We start from the raw sequence: 21357 nt of genomic DNA, 5'->3' as shown, positions 1-21357 counted from the left end.
AATGGAGCTAAAGGAATTAGTGATTAGTGAGGCCGGGAGAATGAACCGGGAGCCAGAGGTATTTGAAGTCAGAAAGAGAATAGAAAGTAAGCCAGTAATTTTTGGAAAATGAGTACTATTTCTAGCTAGTTGTCATCATTTTCCCCTTCCTGGAGGTTCTTCATTCAACGAAGTGAGCCTTGTGTTCATTCTCTTATGTTTTGTGATCATTGTAGAGACAATTTTTTCCTTTAATTATACTAAGAAATAAATGTTAAAATATGAATGTATATTAAGACAGGTTACCAATTTAGGCTGGGAATTGTCGAGCTTCCGTTTTTACCATCTTTTGATCAAGTGTCCTCATTTCCCATTATCTTTAGTGCTAAATATTCTCCTTGTTCAAAAATTTAAACTTTCTTAAGTACATCGTTTTTCATTCTGAATTTATGTCAGTGTCTTTGCAAACCCTTATTGTATCCATAGTGTATTCTTTACCATTGCCTTTTTATCTACCTTTAAAATAGGTATGGTAAAATTGGTATGACAAGCAATGAAAATAAGAAAGGTTTATTATTACTATGTTAGTTTAAAGGACTACATCACCTATAATTAAATGACCTAATCAACAGGTTTAATAGGTCTTATTTAAATAGGAAATGGATTGTTTTTGTTGTTGAATATGTTTCTAATTTCTCTAAAAGCTAGTGAAACAACAGAAAACGTTGCTTTTCATTTATTATATTTCTTTACTCAGTCCCTCTCTCAGTATTTTCATTCTAAAACATTGAATGAACAATTATATGCTTTATCTGCAACTTTTAATACTTGAAGTTCAGTATACAGTTCCCCAGAGTTTAGGGATTCTTACAGCATCATAGTCTACAGTCAGGGGCAGAATGGGAATCCCAATCCCTTGACAGTTCTTTGTTCAGTGGATTATTGCTGCTTAAAGCAAGTTAGTACTTGAAGGAAGTCTGCATGCAACAGTGCTCCATAGGGTTTTCAATGGCAGATTTTTTTCAGAAGTAGATCACCAGGCTTTTCTTCTGAGGTACCCCAGGTGGACTCAAACTATCTCCTTTCAGTTAGCAGCCATTCTTATTAACTGTTTGTACTACCGAGGGACTTCTCCCAACTAAAAGTAGTTTAAATAATAATAAAATGTCATCTCAAATTATAATGAATTCAGAATTGAGGGTGATTTCAGTGGCTTAACGGTGTCAGAATTCCGAGTTGGCATCTCTACAGCAAGGAGCCCTTGTGGCACAGTGGTTAAGTGTTTGGCTGGTAACCAAAAGGTCGGTACTTTGAACCCACCTGCTGCTCCTCAGGAGAAAGATGTGGCAGTCTGATTCCATAAAGATTACAAACTTGGAAACCCTACAGGGCAGTTCTACTCTGTCCTACAGGCTCGCTATAAGTCAGAATCAACTTGACAGCAGTGGGTTATCTCTATAATACTCTCAGTTTCTTCTCTCATGTTCTTAAATAACAGGTGTAAGCATCCCCTCACACAGACAGCATCCAAAGCAGAGGGCCAGGCCTTCTCTTTAGTACCAAAAGTTGCATCCTGTGTCCGTGCCTAAACCAATCACTGGCAAGAGAAATGGACTTACCATGGCAGTTAGACTAATCAGCTTTCACCTTCCCTAAGCATATTGCCACCTGAAGCTGAACCAAATTCGTTTTTATTAGCAAGGGAGAAGGAAAGGATGGCTGTTGCCTAGGGAACGAGCAGTGTCTGCCACAGCATAGCTCCTGCAATCTTAGCTTAGAATTTAGCTCCTGGTTCCTGTTCTAGCCATACTGCGCACATGGGAACCAAGGCTAACCAGATCCTAGAAAATGGGGCTTACGCTGATTGAATTAGGTTTAGTGTTGGTTTTGGGTCTGGTGGGGCGAATTATCACTCTAGCTCACCCCCTGGCCCTCCCTTTTTTCCCTGACTCCCAGACAGGCCCCAAACCCAAACCAAACCAAACCTGTTGCTGTCAAGTCAATTCCAACTCAGTGATTCTGTAACAGAGTAGAACTGCCCCATGGTTTCCAAGGCTGTAATCTTCAGGGAGCAGACTGCCACATCTTCCGTGGAGCGGCGGGGGGGGGGGGGGGGGGTTTCAAACCTCTGACCTTTCGGTTCGCAGTTGAGCGCTTAACTACTGTGCTACCATTGCTCCTCAGACGGGCTCCAGCAGCTTTTTCACTTACCTCTTGGTTCTGCAGCTCACCAGCGCCTCCTTGTGGTGAGTCCTAGTAGGAAGGTCAAAAGGAGGAGAGGCCTTTTTCATTCCCTGTCAGGCCATCTCTGGCCCAGAAATGGAACATTCGCTGGCAGCACTTACAGTCTTTCAGGAACCTAAACTCTGGAAATGCAGTACAGTACTCCTTACCTGCCAACTAGCCCAACCAATGTGGGAAATCTCTTGCTGGCTGCTCTGAGAACAGGGCTAATGAAAGATAGATTTTCCCAGTACTGTCTTTTTGATGTGTGCCAGTTGCTGTATTGAGTTGCTGGGTTGCAGGCTTGGCCCTGCCAGCTCTGAACTCAGCCCCCACCTCTGGTTCCTGGAATGGCCCTAGAAAGCAGCTCAGTTGTAGGCTGTCAGGATAAGGCTATATTGTGTGCACGTAGCACACAGGTAACAGCTGCAGCTCCAGGGTTGTGTCTGTTTGGAAGTTCACGAGGCCAGCAGGATTTAGAACCAAGTTTCCAAATTACTAGCTGAGGCCACTACCTTAATTCACTCCCTCTGTACTCTGGTTAATCGACTTCACGGCAGCTGGTTACTGGCTGGGTACTCTGGTTAGGAGAGCCGCATTCCATGAGCATCTTTCTGTGGTCTCCTCCCTCCCTGGGCTTCATGCACAACAGGATTTGCTCTGTGCTAATACAGGACACATCCCCATGACCTGACTGATTACACCGGAACAAGATTTTTAGTAAATCTACTTTGGGCCTGAGAGGATCTACTTTTATTTTAAGTTCCATGGTCCTAGCAAAGAACTGTAGGCTGTGGATAGAAATTGTGGCTTTTTGAGTTGCTTTGGCCAAGTTGAAAACTCCACACCACCTCAAAACCACAGGGCTTTCGATACTCATTTCACTTGCCCAGTCAAGGCCTCAACTTCCTGGCAGTATTTTAAGGGGGTGGCGAAGAGCTTGTTTTCTTGGTCATTTTACATTTACAGAATTGAATTCAGTGTGCATTTACTATTATACAGTACTTACTAAGCCCGGAGCCCTGGTGGCGCAGTGGTTAAGAGTTCAGCTGCTAATCAACAGGTTGGCAGTTCGGATCCACCAGCCACTCCTTAGAAACCCTATGGGACAGTTCAGAGTACTCTGTCCTATAAGATCGTTATGAGTCGGAATTGACAGATTTGGTTTTTGCTAAACCTGGACACATACCAACAACTTTTTAAAACCAAACCCATTGCCGTTGAGCTGATTCCGACTAATAGCAACTGGATAGGACAGAGTAGAACTGCCCCATAGGGTTTCCAAGGCTGTAGTCTTTACAGAAGTAGACTGCCACATCTTTCTCCCGTGGAGCAGCTGGTGAGTTCAAACCACTGACCTTTCATTTAGCAGCCGAGCCCTTAACCACTATGCCACCAGGGCTCCTTTCATTTACTTTAGTTATACGTAAAATATATATGCTATTAATTCTATATTGTTGTCAGATTTATATTTTTATAGGGTATGTGGTCCCTGTTGCAATTTAATTAATTTAGGCACATATACATTTAATGTTAATTTTAATTCAGTTTTAGTAATAAACTCAGGAAATAAATTCCCACATTTTTTCATCTTTGCCCTGTAAATCACCCATGTTTATCATATGATCATCCAGTGTTTTATGTTCAGCCTTTATTAGTGTATTGAATTTTGCATATATTAGGTAGCAATACATTGTAGCTATCATGGTCAAGATACATGTGTGTACACACACATACACATTTGCTCTATTACTTTGTGAATAAATACAACCGTAATTTTAGCTAGAAAGTTTACCTAAAGATAACTCAGAACCAAATAACTATCTTTAAGCCTTGCAAAGAGCTTATTCAAATTAATGTTTTTCTTTTTCTTTCTCAGACATTTTGCTTAGCTATATTGAATTACTTTGATCACTGTGTTTTATTTTGGTTTTTTCTTATGAAATTAGTGCAGAACAGTTATTAGGTTAATCTTCTAAAAATCAGATGTTAAAATTTAATGAGACTAATTGTCCTAGGGAGTCCATAGGTGGTGCAAACGGTTAAGCCCTTAACTTAGCAGTTCGAACCCGCCCCGAGACTCCCTCAGAGGTCAGGCCTGCTGATCTGCCCCCGAAAGGGTACAGCCTTGAAATCCCTATGGAGCAGCCCTGCTCTGCACACATGAGGTCGCCATGAATCGGAATTGACTCGATGGCAAGTAACAACACTTTTCCTAGACTTTTTAGGAAGCTGTTTTTTTCTCAGGCCACATGGAAGCACAGGAATTACTAGGTACAGTGATCATTACCCTCGTGGCTTGAGAAAAAATTAGTTTCTGTCCAGATAATTTATTCATGAAGAATTATGCACTAGGAAAATAATTCCTCTGTGTATATTATTTATAAATAACAAAACAAAGTTATTATTGTTATTTTTTGTTGTTTTCGATTTGAATGACTCAGCATTTTTGTTGCTCTTCCCTTATGTTCTAGAAAGGTATACATGAGTGGAATTTTAGTGCCTCTTCTGTCAGAGGAGTGAGGTAAGTGTCATTGGCACAGTTTGTTTCCTTATAAGACATTTTTCTGGGATGTTCATGGCTTGGATAGGACTTTTAGTCCTGATTAAAAAAAAAATGCAAAGAACTTCCAGGATCTTTCTATTGGTGGAAATGCTCAATCTCCTTCAGTCTCACTGTCTCCATTATGACTAGTTCTGTGGCAAAACTTTCACTGTTGGTAGAACTGACTGTGCTTGTCGTCTACTTAAAATACGGTGACTGAATGGTAAATGTGAACTATGAACCAGAAGCAAGGTGTAGATAAAAGTGAGCTGTGTGGGCTCCCCTTTTTCTGGTTGAGCTGCTGGTTTATGGTTGAGGATGGCTTTCAGTTTCTTTTGGAATTCTAGAACTGATCAACTCTTGCACGGATCCAAAATATCCTTGCCATCTGCCAGGTTTTGTCCTATAGCTAATATTCATGAAATGAGACTATCGGGAATCCTTTTTTTTTTTGACGTTTCCTGAGGTCACTCTTAGTTCAGTCTTAGGAGATTACAATGGTTCAGTTCAGTTCAGCACAGTTCTGACACCACCATCATGTCAGTGGCTCAGGAAACACCATTTCCTGGGATTTAGACATGAGATTATTTTTCGAAATCAAGAGTCATCGATTAAGTATTTAAGTACTCATTCTATGTATGCGAGTGCTAAGCCAATTCTTGCAAATTTCACACCGAATTAGTTGAGTTTACTATAATTTATCCCCACACAATAGAAATGAGAGAAAACAAAAGATTTCTGCAGGTCAGTTATGCAATATCCTGTTGCTTTTGGAGTAATAATAATTGGCTTTGTTGGAGCATGAACCAGTAGAGATGTCTGAGTCATTAATAATTGGAGTTTGCCTGGTAAAACCACCTGTTACCTCATTTATGATCCAAACAGAAACAAGCAAGATTATGGAATGACTCATATCTTTCCAATCAATGCCTTCTCAAATAAAGCTTTACTCTCTTAATATTTAATTTTTAAAAGCAGTCACTAGCAAGGCAATCCTATTTATTGCTTCATTTTTAAGCAATCCATCTAGAAAAGCATGCAAATATAAATTTCATTTTATCATATTTACTTTCCAATGAATTGAGTTTCTTTGACTAGGTATGACACCACCATGTAGCATTTGTTGTGATTTATGACATTTACATAGAATACTTTACCTACAGATGGCTATTGCATGTTTGCATGTTAGGGAATTTGAGTTCCAGTGGGTGATTTCAAAGAGCGTTAACTTTTCTTGGCTCCTTCTATGAGGAAGAGATGACAAACTATAGAAGCGACTCCAACTAGGTCAGCAATTTGCCTTGCATCACCTCAGAACTTGCTCAGTTCAAGCCATTGGGTATTTATTTATTGGGTACCAACTCTGTGTCAAATTTTAATATTGCTAAGGACACAAAAGTGACTAGGACATGAACTCTGCTGCTGTCAAGGAGCTCTCAGCCCAGTAGGGTAGCAGACATTTAACAATAATGACAGTACAATGTGAGATGAGCAATGATAAAAGTGTGTTCAAAGAGCAGAGGTGCAAGAGGAAGTCTTTTTGTTTAGGGTAGAAGTAGGGAAGAGAGAGAGGGACTGTCTAAGCTGGGTCTTAAGTAATGAGAAGGGTTTCTTTGAAAACTCAGAAGAAAGCAGGCATTCAAAATTGAAGGAACAGCAGGTGCAAAGGCATAAAATACAGGCCAGCAAACCCTGGCCCACAGGCCATGTCTGGCCTGCTGCCTGTTTTTATAAATAAAGTTTTATTGAAAAGCAGCCATGTACATTCATTTAAGGCTTGTCTAAAAAAAAATTTTTTTTTTTTAAGGCTGTAGTGGCGTAGTGGTTAAGAGCTACGGCTGTTAACCAAGAGGCTGGCAGTTCAAATCCACTAGGCACTACTTGGAAACTCTATGGGGCAGTTCTACTCTGTCCTATAAGGTCGCTGGGTCTGTAATCGACCCGATGGCACTGAGTTCATTTCAGTTCGGTTAAGGCTGTAGTGCTTAAGGCTGCTTTCACATGCTCCAGTGGCAGAACTGAGTAGCATGGCCTACAAAACCTAAAACATTTACTGTCTGGCCCAGGATGAAAAAAGTGTGACAGTCCCTGGTGTAAAACAGCATAACCTGCTAATAAACTCTAAATTATTCCATGTTGCTACAATGTGAGCCACTTGTTCAGACCAAGCCAAGCGCTATTCCACATTTCTTCACTCCTCGGCAATCCCTACAACTAATGAGGTGTTTTTACTGCCTTCCACATTATTCTTCCCATTAGGCAGGTTAGTGCTGTCGTAGGTGGCAGACCTTGCCCATTCTGTGACAGAGGAACACATAGCCTATGTGTGCTTACAACACCCGAGAGCATCCCAACTCTGCAGATACGAATAGGGGGACACTTCTCAGAATATGAAATAATTTTAGCATGCCGCACAGGGAATATCACCTTTTTAAAATGCTGTGTATAACTTTTTGTTACATATAGCATTGATATCAGAATTGAAATTGGATATAAAAGGTATTTATTTTTCATTGTAGATCCATAGAAGTATTGGTATTTTCCTGAATGATGCTTTTTTTTTGTTTGTTTATTTCAGTATTTCTAAATTTGAAGAACGATGCTGTTTTCTTTATGTGCTTCATAATTCTGACGATTTCCAAATCTACTTCTGTACAGAACTTCACTGTAAAAAGTAGGTATTAGTCATTGTTTATCTGTGAAAAAGATTGTTCTTATCTGATCGTTGTTTTTAATTAATGAGTGAACATGGAGCTCCTGTAAAGAATTCATGTTTATGTGATTCTGTAAATATTTTATTCAGGCTAATATTTTATAATTATGTGGTATGTTTAGCAATCAGAGAGCTTTTGAGGCTCTCTTTAGTAAAATAGGCTTTTTATTTGTCATAATTTTTTTCCACAGATAAAACATTAACTGAGCCTTACTTGTTAATTGTCTGATAATTACATTTCATCTTTAAGGTGCTCACTTATTAGAATTTATGCTTAACAAAATTTTAATTGCAGAATTCTTTTGAATAATCTCCCCGTTATCTACAACAGTGGTTCTTGACTCTGGCACGTATTAGAATCATCTGGTGAGCTTTAAAAAAAAGAAAAGAAAGTTCCTGGGCCTCCTTCCAGACTAATTGTATCAGAGTTTCTGGTGGGAGGACAGCCTGAATTAAGAGCCAGTGATCTGATCTACACCAGTAAAAGATAATCCAAAATTCTGTGGACTGCATTTTATGTTTGTGTTAACCTCCCTAGGGGTGTTTCTCTTGGGCTGATAAATAAATGCTTCATGTTCCATTAGGACATGGTGACTGACTGTGAGGAACTAGAAAGTGAGTGGCATTTTAGAAGCTGAGATATAGGTGAAAACCAGTTTGGACTTAAAAATTTTGCTGGGGATTGTACTTATTTAAATAATCACTATTTGTCCCCATTATAAGTGACTCTGATATGCTAGCTACATATCAGCCACATTTTTTTTTTTTTGGTGCCAAAAAAAAAGTTTGCTTAACCCATAACTCTTGGCTAGAGTTTTAGCCTTACTATCATAAAAAGTATGGTAAAAAGAGTTAGAAATAAGAAAGAATTCCTAGCAAATGTAGTGCCTACTTTTTTACTTATTCTTAAATTCTTAAGGTTATTGGTTTGTTTCTGTGGTAGTTAAAACTGAGATTTATGGAATGCTTACTCCACACTTAATGTCTTTTTTAATCTTCAAAGAAACCTTAAAAGGTGGGTAGTATTAATATCTTCGTTTAAGAGTAAAAAGTAGAGTCTGGGAGAATTTAACCTCTTTAGAAACATACACCCCCGAACCTGTTGCTGTCTATTCTGACTCATAGCAACCCTATAGGAAAGAATAGAACTGCCTCATAGGGTTTCCAAGGAGCTGCAGGTGGACTTCAACTGCTGACCTTTTGGTTAGCAGCTGTCTTGGTCGTCTAGTGTTGCTATAACAGAAATACCACAAGTGGATAGCTTTAACAAAGAGAAATTTATTTTCTCACAGTCAAAAAAAAAAAAAAAAATTTTTTTTTATTTTTTTAGTAGGCTAGAAATTCAGGGCATCAGCTCCAGGGGAAGGCTTTCTCTCTCTGTCAGCTCTGGAGGAAGGTCCTTCTTGTCAATCTTCCCCTGGATTAGGGCTTCTCTTCACAGGAATGCTGAGTCCAAAGGACACACCCTGCCCCCGTGCTTCTTTCATGGTGGTATGAGGTCCCCCTGTCTCTCTGGTCACTTCTGTCTTTTATATCTCAAAAGAGATTGGCTTAAGACACTATCTGGTAGATCTCATCAATATAAATGCCACTAATCCATCTCATTACATTGTAGTGATAGGATTTACACCACACAGGGAAATCACATCAGATGACAGAATGGTAGACAATCATACAATACTGGGAATCCTGACCTAGCCAAGTTGACAGATATTTTGGGGGGAGACAATTCAATACATGACAGCAGCCAGGCTCTTAACTGCTGTGCCACCAGGGCTTCAAACCAGGTATATTTGACTCCAGAATCTAAGCTCCTAAAAACTACTTCCTGTGCCCCCATCCCACTGTATTATGTTCTGCTTAGAGATATACACGTTGAAAAATTTTGCTCGAGTGGCCAGTGGAAGTCTTTTACCCCAGGTCTCAAAGCCTGTCTTTAAAGCCAGATTCTTTTTTTTAAGGTCATTCACTTTCTTTCTCCTCTTGGTTGACCTTGACTTTGTCTCTAACTTATCATATTTAATCTTCATCAGGACATGCTTTTATTCCAATCAGGCTTGGGAATTTTTTTTCTTCTCACAGACCTCCACGAAGTGTGTAGAGAAAACAGTGAAGAAGTAGGCACATGTAAATTCACAAATAGATTCGAAATCTCAAAATAAACTTTCTCTGTTTGTTCACGGCCATATCATCAGTGGCCAGAATGGTTCCTGAGACTAGTAGACATTCAGTGAGTATTCGCTGGATGAATGATGGATGGATGGATGGATGGATGGATGGATGGATGGATGGATGGATGGATGGATGGATGGATGGATGGATGGATGGATGGATGATGTATGATGTATGGATAAATGGATGGCTATATGATGAATGGGAAACCCTGGTGGCGTAGTGGTTAAGTGCTATGGCTGCTAACCAAAGGGTCGGCAGTTTGAATCTGCCAGGCGCTCCTTGGAAACTCTGTGGGACAGTTCTACTCTGTCTTATAGGGTCGCTATGAGTTGGGTTTTTTTTGTTTTGTTTTGTTTCTTTTTTTATATGATGAATAGATGGGTAGATGGGTGGGTGGGTGAGTAGGTGTGGATGGATAAATGGATGGATATATGATGAATGGATGGATGGCTGACTGGATGGATGAATGAATAAAAAGAGAACAGAGACAGGAAGAAAGGTTCTGAGTCATGTTTGGTAAACTTTACTTGTCAACCCATAAACTGCTCTTCCCTTGGCTGGCAGCACACAGCATAATCTCCTATGAGATAATCAGGTTTTGTTCATAGTGCTTTCCTTACTTTATGTGTATGAATGGTTTGCATCCCCTCTGAATGGTCTTGCCAAAATTTGCAGAGGGCAAATCTGTTTCTTGCTGTAATTATTTTTCATGGCTGTGAAATGGTCTCCAGGAAAAAGTTTTGTAAAACAAGTTTCTGAAGAAAAATGTTTATTTTGCAAAAGAGAGGTAGTTTCTGTCACCAATATAAGCCAGCCTTTTCTAGTTCACGTTAGTGTTTCACACACTTTTTTTGGGACCTCATGTGTATGATTTTGAGAAGCTCAGGTAGCAGATTTAATAACTGAGATCAAAGATCATAGGGACCAAAGGTGTATCAGGTGGTCACCTCAGAATTTGGAGACACTATTCCAGAACTGAAAACCCTGGTGGCCTAGTGGTTAAGAGCTGCGGCTGCTAACTGAAAGGCCAGCAGTTCAAATCCACCTGGCACTCCTTGGAAACCCTATGGGGCAGTTCTACTTTGTCCTATAGGGTTGCTGTGAGTCAGAATCATCTTGACGGGCACAGGTTTGGTTTTTTTAATTCTGGAATTTAAAAAGCCTTGGTGGTACAATGGTTAACACTCAGCTGCTAACCAAAAAGTTAACAGCTGAAACCCACCAGCCACTCCACAGGAGAAAAGACCTGGCAATCTGCTCCCATAAAGATTACAGCCTAGGAGACCCTGTGGGGCAGTTCTACACTGCTGAGTAGGGTCCCTATGAGTTGGAGTTGACTCAACAGCACACAACAACATACCAGAATACAAATATTTTTGTTATGTTCCATTTTAAATAATATTAACTGCAGCAAAACAATAATAGCTAATATTTAATGAGTACATTGTGCTAACCACTTTACATATATTAAGTCAAGTCATTTTCACAACAACCTACGAGATAACCCGTTGCCATCATTTTGACTCGTAATGACCCTATGGGACAGAGTAGAACTGCTCTAAAGTGTTTCCAAGGCTGTATAAATCTTTATGGAAGTAGACAGCCATATCTTTCTTCTATGGGGCAGCCAGTGGGTTTAAACCACCAAAGTTTCAGTTAATGGCCAAGTGCTTAACCACTGTGCCACGAGGTCTCTGTTAACCTATGAGATAGGTACTTGTATATTCTCCATTTTACAATTGGGGGGTGAGGCTCACAGCGGTAGAGAAGCCTGCCCGAGATCACACAGATACTGACAATCCTGGTCTGATATCCAAGTCCACATTCTTAACGTTTCTACTACCTGTTTAACTTCATTGTTCTAATTCTATAATGTTACATTGATTGAAGTGAGACATTAGATCAGAAATTTCTAGCAAATCTTACCAGTCTATGTTTCCTTTGACGTATTGTATTTTTCTAACTGACACTAATGGCCTGTCTCTTGCCTGGTTTTAGTTACTCTCGTAGCCCCCATTTCTTTTCTCTGAAGTTGCTTTGGAATGTACTTACCTATGTTTAATCTTCTATGTGTTATGAGTGACCAAATGCCAACTTTCTTGATAGGTTTTTTGAAATGGTGAATACCATTACTGAAGAGAAGGGGAGAGGCGCTGAGGAAGGGGATTGTGAAAGTGACTCTCTGGAGGTAATGACTTAGGTTTGGGTGTTGGTTTTACCAAGCTCTGCGGCTGATAGTTGAAAACTGTTTAAAGTCTTGCTGAGGGAGAGGGATGTGTGTGCATGTGCAGACACGTGTGGGTTTGTGGATGTGCGGGTGCGTGAATGGTGGCGAGGGGTGGGGGTTCAACCAGAGTCTGTAACCTTTCCCTTCATGCTAAAAGCTTCTGAAATTCCTGTGGTAAAAAGGGCTAAAAAGCAAACATTGGGGAGCTCTTATTCTGGATTACTGACTTTGTGTATCTTACTTATCTGATAGTGAGTGACTATGGTTTATCTATGAGAGTGCTGATTACCCTCAATGCACAGGCCACACTGCCCTTACACACATTTTATATTCTGTCTCCACTATATGCATTCAGATGAACAAAGCATACTTAGTTGTGTATATTGTACATTTTACAGTGTTATGTTTTCTTATTCAAGTGATTAGATAAGCAAGAAGACCCATGATCAGGATGATGCAGAAGTGAGGGGTGACCCTTCCCGATGAGACAGCTCTGTAGCAAGCACTATGAACATTCACCAGCTAAATGAGAGAAATGCTAAGGCTCCTTCCTACGAATATCCCGAAGGTTTTATTTGACCTGCTGACCAGGTTTCTCATGCATATGAGGCAATTAAAAACATAATATCTCTTCGTTATACACAATAACATTTCTTAATATGTTTTCAACTTTGTCAGTGGAAATTATTTTTATTTGTATTCTAAATATTTAGTTAAAACGAGTTCTTTAATTTCATTACCATAACCTGAACTCGAAATAAACTTCGGCCCATGAATGACGTGCCTAAAATCATTCTTTCACTTCCCATTCTTTACGGTGTAAACAAAAATTACTTTAGAGAGCATCTTTGCTGTTACTGAGATCTGTGTGTGGCACAGATATTTTCTGATCTGTATCTCAGTTGGAGACAGAATTAAAATTGTTTTCATACATGTGCTAATTATTCCTGAAGCCTTTGGGTACCTTGGCCCAAAATAAACATGTTGGAAATGTCAGGTGATCAGGAAATGCTCTCTATTGTTTTTAACTTCTCTCGCTGTTGATACCCAGCAAGCATCAGCTGTTAAAGTTGGCCTGTCAATCAAAATTTCGAACTAATCCATACATTTCCTACCGTTTGAAACACTTCTTGTCAGAAGCCAAAGCTAAGACCTGCTTTCCTTTTTGGTTTGAATAGTAAGGTTTCTTTGAAGCAGTACAATACTGGGAGGGATTCAGCCTCCTTTGGGTCTTTGCCAGAGCCCCTTCTTCCTGCTGACATCTGGATCTATTAAGATCCACGTACTGGGGTCATGAGCCCTGGGTTCTGCCTTTGACTTTGCCAACAGTCTGTTATGTAACTTTGGACAAAGTTCATACAAGAACATCTTTAATATTTTCTAGCTCTAGTTTCTTGTAATTTTCAAGATTAATGCAAACTATCCAAAGTTATTTCAAATATAGCTTAATATCACTTTCAGAGAAGGACTTCTTCTTTGAAATAGAAGGAAAAACAACTTCTTTTGATTCAAAGCTGTTTTTTGACTCATGGTTATATTTTGACATGGAAGGGTTGTGAACCTATATCTTAAGGAATTTAATGTGTGAAATAAATTTATACTCAAATCATTGAACAACTGAGTACAATTAACCATTGGAGTTTTAACGCTTAGCTGCTATAGTCACTATTGTTCTTCCTACCTTCTAGACTTTGGCCAAGAGCAAGAGCATCTACCCAGTGACACAAGCTAGACCCCTCAGATAAACTTCAACTCTAGCCTCTCTTATACCCCATGTCCAGTCTTCATTTCATCCCCTCTGCCACTCCCCTGGTCTTAGCTCTTTATCATCTCTTCTGTGTCCTGATCTCTCTTCTGCCATCAATACACCGCCTCTGTCATCACCAGAGAGATCTCTCAAACACAGATCTAATTATGGGACACTTTTACTTAGAAAACCTTTAATGCAACTCTTTGAAGGTTTCTGCACCATATAATGTTCACAGTCCTCTGGTTCTAACTTAACCTCTCCTTTCCACCCTGAGGTCCAGCAGTGCCAAACTCTTTTCCACTTCTGAGACAGCCATGTTTTCCCCGGCTCTGGGCTTGACATGCAGGAGTCCAACCCTGTATGCCGTTCCTGCTTATTCCTACTTGGTGCCACATCCTTCTTTATTTTTAAAGATCTAGTTGAAGTGTCAGTTTCTTTTTGAAACATTTCTCAACTCCCCTTTTCACATTTCTCTGTGCTCGTAGCACTTTGCCCACTTTCCTGTTCTAGCTTTTCACGCACACACACAAAAAACCAAACTGTCAAGTCTCGATTTCGATTCATAGCAACCGTATAGGGCAGAGTAGAACTGCCTCGTAGAGTTTCCAAGGAGCGCCTGGTGGATTCAAACTGCCAGCCTTTTGGTTAGCAGCCATAGCACTTAACCACTATGCCACCAGGGTTTCCAATAGCTCTTCACATTGCTTTGTAATTCAGTATCGTGTACTAGACTATTAATGTCCCAGAACAGGACCACACTTCATTCTCCTTTTCATCACATACTCTCATCACATGGTGGCAGAAACCCAAGCAGAAGAAGCTCAGTCAAAACCTTTGAAGGGTTTGAAGCTGGGGAGTGACAAGACCAGAACTGTTTAAACAGTATCTTAAACTGGGGGGAGGGGGATATGGATTGGAGAGAGCAAGAGTAGATGCTGGAAAACTAGCTTGAAGGTTGTTTAATCAGTGTTAAGTCAATGAAAGAATGAATATAATGCCGTAATAAAGCCATTATTGACTCATGATGACTCATCATCTCTCTTTTTTTTTTTATTTCCTTGAAAAAAATCGATAAAAATTACAGAGGTCCTTTTGGCTCTAAATACTAAATATGTTGTATACCCCTTCGCCCCTCTCCCAAACATATACACACATGGTTCTTCTCTGTCTCTGTGTTCCGCTCCTTCCATCCTCATTCTCTTATTAGCACTTGTACTTCACTTTCTTTTTAATCAAAATGGGCATATGACTGACACAAGCCTGAGGAAGCTGGGGCAGCTGGCCTGGGAACTTGTTATGCGTGGTGTCTAGAGGGCATCAAGAGGAAGTTGATCCCTTGTGGAATGGAGCTGGGGGAAACAAGATAAAAGGAATACTTTTCTTTTGACTCAAAAATCTACACACTGATGAAAAGCTTACTATTTCCTTTTCTGACGATTTGCCTCACAAACATTAACAAACAATGAATTATGGTTTAGAATTTATTTAAATAGATTTGAAATCATCCAGCAGCAAACTGGGTTTTCCTTAACACCGTTTCTATTTTTGTACAGATCCAAAGCTGAATTCCCACTATTACCTCACTTTCTGAGGAAATATATCACTTAAGGTGTTGGCTGATAAAGAATATTAATTTGCTGTTTATTCATTCATTCATTAAACAAATATTTATTGAATGTTTACTGTGTGCCAGGCACTGTACTAGGTGATGAGGGTACAGCCAAGAACAAAATAGAAAAATCACTGCCCTCATTGTACTTACATTTCGATGAGAAACAAACAATAAACGAGATAAATAAAATGTATAGTATGTATACTGGTTTTCTAGAGCTGCTAAAACAAAATACTACAAACTGAATAACTTATAAGGACAGGAGTTTTTGTCTTTTTGTTCTTAAGACTGAGAGTCCAAAATCAGGAGAGCAGGCCTGTTGATTCCTTCCATGCTTCTCTCGTAACTTCTGCTGACGGCCAGCAATCCTTGGTGTTCTTTGGAGCATCTTCTCATGGCTGTCACCTCTCTATCTCTGTGTATCTTCTGTTTTATAAGGACACCAGTTATGTAGGATTAGGACCCACCCTGCTCCAGTATGGCCTCATGTTACCCTAACTGATGACATCTTCAAAGACTCTATTTCCAAACAGGATCACATTCACAGGTATAGGGGTTAGGACATTCATGTATCTTTTGGGGAACACGATACAATCAATCTCTAACAGTATGTTAGATAGTAAGAAGTGTTAAGAAAAAAAGTAGGGAAGGAGGTTAGGAAGTTACAGATGTAACAATGTGTTTGTATGTGTGTGTGTTGTCTTTTTGTGTGGAATTTTAGATAGGGAGGCCAGGGAAGGCTCATTGAGATGGGTGGTATTTGAGTAAAGGTCTGAGAAAGGAGAGATATATTAAACTAGATATTTGTACCTATAGTTGGTTGCTTGGCATTCTATACAGTATTTACATATTAAGGAGGCAATTCAGACTGAAAATTAACAAAGATACCATTTGGGTCTTTGACATGACTACTCACCTAATGTAATTTAGTATGGAGCAGGGGGAAGGGTACAGAAAGGGAAATCCATGGCTTTTTATAAGGTGATGGTTTTACTTTAGGCCTCTTGAGGGTACAGATGTTAGGTGAATCATCCACTTTTTTTGGCCTTGTCAATATTTCTTCCTAAGCTGATTCTCTTCCGAGCGCCAATTTAGATTGTTCTGGGCAGGCAACGATAGAGGGATGATTCCAGAAGTATTCCCATCCTTGCTTCAAATGCAGTTGTTTCCCGTAGCAACAACCTGATTCGCTAACCTATTGCCATAGAAATAGAATGCAAAATATATAAGCAGTCTGGTCTTAGGTTTTATTTTTTAAAACTCCTTTTTTTCTTCTGTTTTTGCATGCTTGTCATCTCATGGACCCTGACTTGTCCCAGGCTCTGTTCTACTTTTTCTGATAATCGTATAGATAATTCTTAGTCCTTTTAGGCCAGGCCATTCTCCTAGTCTTTGTTCAGCTTCCCCCACAAACCTACCTTTTCAACTGATGTATTTATCTTATAAGAATAGAAAGAAGAGAGAGATTAAAAAAAAAAAAAAAAGAAGGAAGCCAAGAAATAATTACCCATTTGATGGTTTTATTTGAATCACATTGGTCTTATTAAAAATCCTTTTGTTTTTTAATGTGACCACTTAATTCAACAGGAGTCAACCTGTATACCTAATAAAATATTCCTGGGGCAAACTTCTTTCAACCAGAAATAAACTGACATTGATTTTAAATGTTTTGTTTTAGCACCTGGTTTAAAAAAAAAAAAGTTCTCATCAGATTTTCTATAGCCTGATTAATTAATTAAGCAAATAATTACTGAGCATCTACTACAATACATGCCAGTATTGCTAAGACTAGGGATAGAGCAATTAAAGACAAAGCCCCTGTTTTCAAAGAGCTCAGAGTCCGGAGGGCAATGAAGACAAGTAAATGGCCAAGCGGGTAGAGTGACAAGGACATGATGGGCTGAGGGCAGAGCGCCTTGGAAGCACAGCAGACCAGCACCTAACCCAGCTTTTGAGGGTCATGTGGTTGCTTCCTGGAGCTTGGTTTTGAAGGATAAGGAAGTATTAGCTAAGTTGACTGGACACTGATGAGAGAGGAGGTTGGACACAGAAATAGGGATAATATCCTGGAGGGCATTAATGCTGTGCTCAGGAGCCTAGATTTTATCCCAGAAGCAATGAGGAGCAAGCAAAGCAGAAGTAGTGGTAGTGACATGGAAGGCTCGCTTTGGAAAGCTCTGTCATCTCTTGTAGAATGAATTGGGGAACCAGCCACAAGAAAGAAGAGGGCGGGAAAACCAAATAAGAGTGCACAGCAGTAGTACAGACGTAAGGCAAGAAGGGAGACCCTGAGTGGCGCAAGTGGTTAACACGCTCCACCGCTAACCGAAAGGTTGGAAGTTTGAGTCCACCCAGAGGCACTTCAGAAGAAATCCCTGGTGATCTACATCAAAAAAATCAGTCACTGACATACGTGGTGTCACCGTGAGTCAGAGTCAACTCGATAGAAACTTTTTTTAAGGCAAAAATAGCCTGATTTGAGGCAATAGCAGTGAGTATCCTCACTACTGAGAGGTAAAATGAAATCAGCATGCTTGTAAAACGTTTCCCTTTCTCCCCTCCCCTTATCTAACAGTATCTTATTCTAAAAAAATTATCAAGATTTATAATATTTATTTTTAGTTCTTACTGTAATTCTCACAGTTGTTTGTTTTTACTTCTGTATTTAAATGGATTTTGAGCTCATCAGTGCTTTCATCATTCACAGTTTTGTATTGATTCATCTCTGCATTATTTGGCTTTTATCGTCAAATGTGTTCAAGAAGAGTTCATGGGTCCTTTATTCTCTGAAACCTCACAAGCTTGAGAATATCGATAGCCTGTATATCTAAGGGATATTTCAGCTAGATACAAGGCTTTTCCCTTAATATAATCCTGCGTTTTAGAGTACCCAATGTATTCATTAGACTGCAATTTTAAATATTTTCTGGTATCCAAAATGATTTCTTTGTTGACCCACCAGTTATGTAGAAAAGTGTGTTTAAGTTGCTGAAAGGAGGTAGGTGAGTTATCTGGCCCTTTACAGAAAAAGTTCGCTGACTCCAGACCTAGATTAATGGAATTTAAAGTTCTGCCCTCATCCTTACTGCTTGGGCTGCAAAAGCGGCAGTTCTTGTAATTACGCCTCTAGTTTTTCTTTTCCTCTTCATTTCTAGCACCTGGCAATTTTCTTTCTTTCTTTTTTGTTTATTTGTTTTTTACAAGCCCAGCTAGCTATTTAAAAAGCTATTTTATTTTATCTAGATATTTTTAGCAGGAATGTTTTCAGGTACCTAGTCCGCCATATTGCCAAAACCAGAAGCCCCCCTTCTACTGTCTTTGGATAATAATATGTTATTCCTTTTGTAGTCCCTTGACTTAATCACTTAACTTGTTCATTTTCTTTATTTTCTGATTCAATTTTTTAAGGCCAGGAAAATTTGCATCTACGTAACTCTCTGTGGTGTTTGGTATATAATGCTCTCAATTGTCATTTCTTTTAAAACATTTTATAATTCTCGTGGTCATTTCATTTTTAATGCATTGATTATTTTAAAGTAAAGATAGTCAGTTTTTCAAATATATTTTTGGCTACCTTATCTTTAATATCCTGGGATCAAAGATCACAGTCTTGCTGATAGCCGTTCTTTGGAATTTATTGATATTTTCTTTGTGGCCCAATATGTGATGGATTATTATATATTTTTCATATATGCATGAAAGAAATTTATATCTGAGTGCAAGGTTCTCTCTCTGTATGTCATATCAAACCTGCTAATTGTGATATTCCTGTTGCCCACCTCATTTCCGTTGAGTTGATTCCAGCTCATAGTGACTCTATAGGACAGAGTAGTACTGCCCCATAGAATTTCCCAGGCTGTAGTTTTTAATTTCTACAGGAGCAGATCACCAGGCTTTTCTCCCATGGAGCGGCTGGTGGGTCAAAACCCCCAACTTTTTAGGGGTTTAAGTGCACTTAAGCACTGCCCCATCAAATCCACCGCCATTGAGTCAATTCTGACTCACAGTAATCCTATAGGATAGAGTAGAACTGCTCCATAGGGTTTCCAAGGCTATAAATCCTTATGGAAGCAGACTGCCACATCTTTCTCCTACAGAGCGGCTAGTGGGTTTGAACTGCTGACCTTTCAGTTAGGAGCAGAGCACTTTAACCACCACACCACCAGGGCTCCTTAATCGTGCTATTAGGGTCTCGATTTTAAATCTGTCTGCTAGATATATCAGTTTAAAAAATGTTCAGTTAAAACCTACTGTGGTTTATATTTGTATGTTTTTCTTTGTAATTTTATCAGTTTCTGCTTTATGTATTTTAAGGTTATATTGTTAATGAGCATAAAAGTCAATGATCATTGTCTCCTTTGTGGGTTATTTAATTTATCGGTACTAGCGTTTTATTTCCTAGCTTATAAATGTTGGAAATCCTGTTTTTAATGGCCAGTCCAAACCGTTCTGTGAGTTGAATCTAGCTGTGGGCCAGTTTTACATCCAGCAGACTTAGACAATAGAGGGAACCTGCTCTTGTGTTCTCTCCTACTGCTCTGTACTTTTACGCTGGGCTTCTGCAGAGAATGGCTTGATCATTTGATGACCCTAAATCCTGTAGTTCCTGTCTGAGACAAAGCATGTGCCTTTCCAGGTGACGCCTCTAGGTCTGAGGAGGTCTGCACCAAATGTGTTCTCTACCCTCTTCACTTTGATCCAGTTTTCTATATGTAGTTTGATGGACTTAACAGTTTGGGGTTTAAGTCTGTAGATACTTCTTTTTTTTAACATCAAAGACATATTTTTTCCTTTATTTTTCATTTTTAAAATGTTTTTTTGTCTCAGGGAATTGGGAGTGAAGCAAAAATAATCTTTATTTTACCATCATCAACTGGAATACCTCAGAATTCTCTTCTTACCCAAAACCTTTCAGTGGTTTTATTGTTTTGATGGAGTGTGAAATACTTTCACAGTACTAAAAGCTGAGAAACAAAAGAAAGATTAACTAAATATGGCAGGTATTGATAGATGTTGATACCAGTCATGCTCACATCCAGAGTCAATGAAAAACAGCGGTTTCTTGGGTAAAAGAATCAAAGTGGGCTTTTGGAGATTCTGTATGTAGTTTCCACGGCGTTCGTTAACAGTTGTGAAAACATGGACACACTCCCTGCTTTGTGTTGACAGTGGCTATTTTTTAGTTCTTGAAGCTACTTAGAACTTCGTCTTACTGTTTTACCTGTTAAAACCATAACAAAGGAAAAACGGTCTTTGAAAAGTTGATATGTAAAATGTGAAATACAACTAACATTTCAATCTTCTCTCCCCATTTTTCTTTTTGTAGTATGACTATGAATATGATGAAAATGGTGACAGAGTTGTTTTAGGAAAAGGCACTTACGGCATAGTCTATGCAGGTCGAGACTTGAGCAACCAAGTCAGAATTGCCATTAAGGAGATCCCAGAGAGAGATAGCAGGTAGAGTAATTCTGCATAATAAAAGCTGTTTTCTAACATACTTTGGGCTGTTAATAGCATTTTAGGAAATATTTTGGTGATATTCTAATTAATGAAACTCTGAAAACTCCATTGTTTTAATTAGCTCTCTCTGAGGGTTAAGTGCTGTATCATTCAGGCTCTGGTGGGGAAGGGCGGCATTTCTGAGGTAACCAGGACAGGATTTCCAAAGAGGTGAAGAGAGAGTGGCCCTATGTGCGTTGGGCTGAGGTTATGTCAGATCGTGGTGGGTTTATTATATGGATAGATGGGGAATAAGTGCTATCAGAAATTGTCTGAACCATACCAAGTGGGGCCTTGTGGAAAATGGAAGCGATTTTAGGAACAGGGAAGTTGTTCAGGGAACTGAACAGCTCTAGCAGCAGGATTATCTGTCCTTCCCTGCTCCAGTGCTCTGCTCAATCATTCGTTTTCCCAACAACTTCATGCTTCCTGCTGCCTCATGGCTTTCCTCAGGTCGTCTCTCTGTGAGATAGTGCTCCTACAGCCAGCTGTGTACATGTGTTGTATATTGGTTTGAATTGGTGTTTGGCCAAATTATAATGCCAGGCTCTGTCATAGGATTCCTTTGGCTGCCCTCAAATTTACTTTCCTTTGGCCACAGTGGTGGGGTCACATGATTGGCTTTCCTCAG

The 21357-nt window shown here is 39.4% G+C and overlaps 1 protein-coding gene across 1 annotated transcript in view; it reads left to right on the top strand.

Annotated features, from left to right (window-relative positions):
- The window catches only part of MAP3K5 (mitogen-activated protein kinase kinase kinase 5), a 234752-nt gene that overhangs the window by 150666 nt on the left and 62729 nt on the right, over positions 1–21357 (top strand). Inside the window, exons 12-15 of the mRNA XM_049901808.1 lie at positions 4677–4726; positions 7326–7421; positions 11742–11823; positions 20551–20684. Of these exons, the coding sequence (XP_049757765.1) occupies positions 4677–4726; positions 7326–7421; positions 11742–11823; positions 20551–20684 (362 nt within the window). The remainder of the gene's footprint in view (positions 1–4676; positions 4727–7325; positions 7422–11741; positions 11824–20550; positions 20685–21357) is intronic.

Source organism: Elephas maximus, chromosome 1, assembly GCF_024166365.1.
Source record: "Elephas maximus indicus isolate mEleMax1 chromosome 1, mEleMax1 primary haplotype, whole genome shotgun sequence".
Lineage (NCBI taxonomy): Eukaryota > Metazoa > Chordata > Mammalia > Proboscidea > Elephantidae > Elephas > Elephas maximus.
Note: the sequence above shows the minus strand (reverse complement) of the source record. Positions and strands in the feature narration are given on the sequence as shown.